The sequence below is a fragment of the Dendrobium catenatum genome, unplaced genomic scaffold (assembly GCF_001605985.2).
Source record: "Dendrobium catenatum unplaced genomic scaffold, ASM160598v2 fragScaff_scaffold_1449, whole genome shotgun sequence".
Lineage (NCBI taxonomy): Eukaryota > Viridiplantae > Streptophyta > Magnoliopsida > Asparagales > Orchidaceae > Dendrobium > Dendrobium catenatum.
In genome coordinates, this window is record NW_021319911.1 from 626,001 (window position 1) to 631,650 (window position 5,650).

At 32.4% G+C, this 5,650-nt stretch overlaps 1 protein-coding gene across 1 annotated transcript; it reads left to right on the forward strand.

Annotated features, from left to right (window-relative positions):
* Positions 1 to 4,222: 4,222 nt before the first annotated feature.
* On the forward strand, positions 4,223 to 4,745 carry LOC110095254 (phytosulfokines 5-like). Its single transcript, XM_020820706.2, has 2 exons — positions 4,223 to 4,415; positions 4,513 to 4,745. The coding sequence occupies exons 1-2, from the start codon at positions 4,308 to 4,310 to the stop codon at positions 4,633 to 4,635; spliced, it is 231 nt and encodes a 76-aa protein (XP_020676365.1). The 5' UTR covers positions 4,223 to 4,307; the 3' UTR covers positions 4,636 to 4,745.
* The last annotated feature ends 905 nt before the right edge of the window (positions 4,746 to 5,650 follow it).

Genomic DNA, 5,650 nt, shown 5'->3' on the forward strand with positions numbered 1-5,650 from the left:
CGCGCAAGCGACAGCGGGCAAGTTTCACACAACAGCGAGCAGGCTCGCGAGAAAGCGGGTTGGCGGGTTGACCCGGCAACCCGTCGAGTCAACCTGAACCCGACCCGTTTTTCAAACGGGTCGATTTTTGGAACCCGAATCCGACCCGTTTTGAAACCGGGTCGGGTCCAACCCGGATTTTTCGGGTCGGGTCCGGGTCGGGTTTTCGTGTCGTGTCAAATATTGACACCCCTAATTCTAATTAATTTTGAATGGTTTGTGTTCTTTCTTAAAATCATAGATTTTTCTTATTTAAGTATAATGCAAGCCCTTGTACTTATGAGCTTGCCACATTATTGCTGGTGGACCCCTATGATAAAACAAATGATGAATAATAAGATACACATATAAAGTCATATCTATGATAACATTCTTCTAAGATTTGTCTGCAAAATAAAATACAATGTCAATCACAACATGCAACACACATGCTTGATTGATATGTTTGGTGGGGCAAAAATTATTTTAATTAATTAAAATAATTATGGTTTAGCCTATTCTAAATCAGAAATTAGTTAGGCTCATAATCAATAAAATATTTATGAAAAAAAAAAATTATGTTTGGGTGTCTTGACATAAATCACATTAGAGTACTTTTGGATTATGTATATTTTATTTTAATATTAATATAACATATAATATCAAAGTAGTACAATAATCTCAGCAACAAATAGATGATACCAAAGCCTATTGAGTGTTAGAATATGGAAAGTTGTAGAGCGAGAGAGTTTGACATATTAACATTATGCGAAGATCAGGCTCACATAAAGATAAAAGAGAAGTTGTTAGAGGCACGAGAGTTTTTATATGAAAAGCTCCAAAAAAGAAAAAAAAAATATAGTGCTTAGTCTAGTTGAAATGATTTCACAATGTTTAACACCAATTACAACTGATTTTTTTTCTCATGATTGGGAAATGTATGATAAAATATAATAGATATATAATATATAGAATGAATTTTGTGATAAAATTTTGAAGAGTTATATGTCATAAGAGTTATCTTTGAAAGATTATTTACTATTTATTGGATTATTCTACTATGATGAGAGGAGATCATAAACTAAGAATTTTAGTAAAAATCTTGCTACTAATGTTGTTAGTTGGAGTTGGTATTGATGGCATGCATTGACTTTATAAATGATGTTGTGCATGCTAGTAATGAAATTAGTGAACGTCAGTATGGTCTGTTGGCATTGGTCGGAGGGGTTATTTTTGAGTGATGACATTCAAAGGACTAACATTGAGCGATGATGATTGAAATATTGTAGTCAGACAATGGTGCTTACTGGGCCATTATCAGGAGATGATAGTTGGAGGAGCATAGTTAATCAATGGTGGACAAATGATTATACTTTAGTTGAGAGATAGTCAAGAGATAATAATTGGGCAATGGTGGTTGAGAGACTATTTGAGCAAAACTAACTACGAGAATATAGTCAGGTGATTGTAGTTGGATTTTCGGAATTGGGCAACTCTAGTTGAATGAAATAAGTAATTTAATGGTGGAAAAAAAATCATAGTTGTGTGAAGATGCTGGAAGATCTAGCAATGGACATTAAAGAATCAGATGTTGATGGTTAAGAGGTTATAGTTGGGCTATGGTGGTCGAGACATCATAGTTGGATGATGATAGTCAAGAAACAATAGTCGAAAATAGTGTCAAGAGGCCATGACTGAGTGATGGTAATCAAATGACTATAATTTAGCAATAATGATTGGATGGCCATAATTAAGTGATGGTGGTTAGAGGACTCGGCAATGGTGGTAAAAGGATTGGGTGATAGTTGTTGGGAGACTGCATGTGGGTGATTGTAATGCCTCAAAATCTATATTTAAATGAATTATCTATTTCATCTCTTAATTAATTTACTAGAGCCTCTAATAATTCATTAATACAAATAAGTCCAGTATAAGCAAGTATAAATTATTTGCATTAAAATATTTCTATATTTATTCATCAAATTTTAATTTATAATAGTCAGGAGATTAATCACTAAAACCATCAGTCTATCTCTCTATGCTCCTCACTACAAAAGAATAAAAATCAAAAATGCAGGAAATAAAATAAAATCTAAAAATCTTGATCTGTCTCGTGGATCCTAGCCCCTTCTTAAAAATATGCGAAAACTATGAAGTGAGCTAACAAATTAGTATGTTACAGAACCTACAGCTATAATCAATGAAAGGTAGTAAAAATAATATATATGCAATTATTCAATGAGTATCAATATAAATATGTAATAGTGAGAACAAGCGAAAATCAATATGAATAATGTCATTTCATAGGAGCAATAGAAATTAATCTATATATTAGTAAATAATTTAATTTTTTTAGAAATTAAAATAACTAGAAATAATAATCTTTCTAGAAATTCTTTGAGAAAAAACAATGTGTTTGTATTATCTGAATCTTCTTTAGAGAGTGGGACTGCAATTGCCATTTTGACTGTAACGCGTGGGTCAAAGAGTTCTCTCTTTCCCCCTTTCTCCTCCATCTTAGTTGCCCAATTTTTTCATGGGAGCCAGAAAAACCGCACTTTCTCAATAAAATTTAATTGTATATATTATAATATATATATATTTAGGTCAAATCAAGAATAAATTCACAGGCTACGAACTTAAGACTTCTTAGTTAAAAATTAAGGTTTTATGTTTGAGACTACTTTCTTACTGCTCTTATAAAACAGTCTTTTAGTAACAAAAATTTATTTTATAACTAAAAAAACTATTTTATGAGCATAAAAAAGTCTTCTCAAACGAAACTAAAGCTCCTAAAATACTAAAAAATTGAGTCTTATTTAAAAATAAAAGTTTTTAATTAAAAAAATTAAAAATATGTTTGTGATAGCTTTTTTGATATTTTATTTTATTGACAAATAATCATTATTTTGTTTTGGCTATTACTACTAATAATGAAGTTGCTTTCTCTATAATTAATTTCATAATAAATTTTAATAAAATATTGCATTTTTTATTAGTTTTTTTTGGAATGGGGGTATTTACCCCTGTCACACTCAATAGAGGTGTTGGTCGCACAATATCTAATCTCTCAACGATCCCAAGCATCAATTGTGCAGGACCCGCAGTTATTTTCCAATCACTTAAGTGGAAGCACACCACACATTGAGAAGGTGCCGAACAAACATGAAGTTAAAGGTTCCCAATCAGTGTTAGCACCACCCAACCCAACTAAATTTGGTGTGGTAATATATATCAAGTAGTCCCAAAAAAATATATAATATTCAAGTATTATAAGAAATGTAGATGCCATATAATATAATATAGATAAATTAATTAAAAAAAAAAGAGATTAAAAAACTATAATTTTATTATAATTTCATAATAAAACTTTATAAATTATTGCAGTAGTTTTTTTTTTTTTTTTTTTGGGAACCAGGGAGTATTTACCCACGTCCACTTCATTAAAGGCGCTTGGGCGGGCATTAAGTCAAATCCCTCCACTCGCGAGTCTACTAGCAACAAAAAATATTAATTAAAAAATTTAAAAATCATGTTTTGATAGCTTTATGCTATATTATTTTATTGATCAGAATAATCATAATTTTGTTTAGCTATTAACTATAATAATTTCATATTGCTTTCTCTATAGTAATTTCATATTAAACTTTATAAAATAATTGTAGACAAGTTTTTTTTTTTTTTTTTGAACGGGCTTATTTGTCTGCTACCACCCCATTAGAGGTGTTTGGCGGCGTAGCTAATCTATCGGCGAGCCTACTAGCAACTAGCCCCACAGGTGCAAGACCATAGTTATTTTCGATCCACTAAAAGAGTCGCACCACATGAGAGAGTAATCGAACATGAGTTTAAGGCTTCCCTACCATGCTAGACCACTAACCCAGCTAAATTCAGTGGGATAATATTGCAGTAGTCCCAAATATATATTTAATATCAAGTATTAAGAAATGAGATGCCATATAACTAATTTATTGAGAGTAAAAACTTAAATTTTTTCAAAAACAAAAGAGAATAAAAATTATTAATTTTATAATATTTTTCAAATTTAAAATAATAATATTATAAATTGAAGAATTTGACAGCTATTTTAGTTAATGTATGAAATTTTAATATTTCACTTAATTTACTGTAAATTTAAGTAAATATTATGCCTGTAATTTTTTTTAAGAAGTGCAGAAATTTCATATTTATGAACCTCTTCACCCACCATCTCCCTCAATACTCCTCAACTCATTCTCTCTCCTCGCCTCTGTTTCTCTCTCTACAACAGAACTTCTGAAGAAGTCGCCATGGCTAAAGCAGTCGCCTTCTTCATCTTTATGACCCTCCTCCTCTGTATCTCCTCAACACATGCAGCCAGTCGTCACCCCGCCGCAGATGAGCCTAGCTCTGCTCAGGTGATTGATTTTGGGGAAAAAATCTCTTTTTTTATCTGATATTCTTCTGATTTGAGTTCTTCTTTCTCTGGTTCTGAAAAGGTCTGATTTCTATTAGGGTTTCGATGAAGAGCAGGCGGATTTGAGCTGTGATGGAGTTGGGGAAGAAGAATGTTTGATGAGGAGAACTCTGGTGGCTCACATTGATTACATTTACACACAGGGGAAGATTCATGACTGATCTTTGGCTATGGATTAGGGCTTCTAGGGTTTGGAATTTCTATGCTGGTTTTCTGAATGTAATCATCCATGTTTATATCTGAATAATGATGATAATGGCTTTGGGGATTTCACCATCTGTGTCGATTTGTGTATGGTTTGATTTGGCTGAGTTTGATTGTTTGTTTTTTGTTCCAGATTTTGATGATTTCGGGTAAATTTGGTGAAGAAAGAGGGAAATTTTAGTATCCCTGTCTGATGAGGTTGGTTTATCTGTTTTGTATTGTGATTTTGAGGTTTACTTTCGTTAAAATGCTTCATTGATGGCACTGATGAAGCATGCAATGGTGATCCATTGAGTTCATGGCTGATTCTAAGGCTGTTCATTATGAGGATTTAGGGCATCTCCAACCAAAAATCTCATTTTTCACTCCAAAATGCACTGTAATAAAAAAATGACGTGATTCTTTCTCCAATCGAACTCCATTTTGCGCCTAGGTAAACGTCTTTCTCCTTTGTGTGTTTCTTCAGCAAATTCGGCAGAGACAGAAAAATAACACAGGTGAACAGTGCAACGCCAATATTGGCATCACACTGTTCACTCGCAACCAAATACCATAAGTTTTTCCGTTCGGCTGGAGCTCGCGAGCGACATCATTCATGTATTTGGAGTTCCGTTGGAGATGCCCTTAGGCTTTGTTTTGGACAGTTTTTTTTCTTGCTTTTCACAACAACAATTTCTGTTAGACCGCTACTTCTTTGTTGTTTTCCAAAAAAGAAAAATTGTAGTAGAAAGTTATTTTCTACAACAACTTCAAAAATTACTTTATTTGTAGTAACTTTACAAAACACTAAAAAAAGTCCTAAAACAAAGCCTTAGCAGACCATCTTACTATTTTTCTTAAAGAAATTTATGTTGTTGATCAAGTTCCTAAACTTAGATCAGCAAATAATATCAGTAATGAATAATTCACCAAATCATACTCATTCACTCTATTGTGTAGCCACACTTTACTATTATTTGGAGAGATGAATGT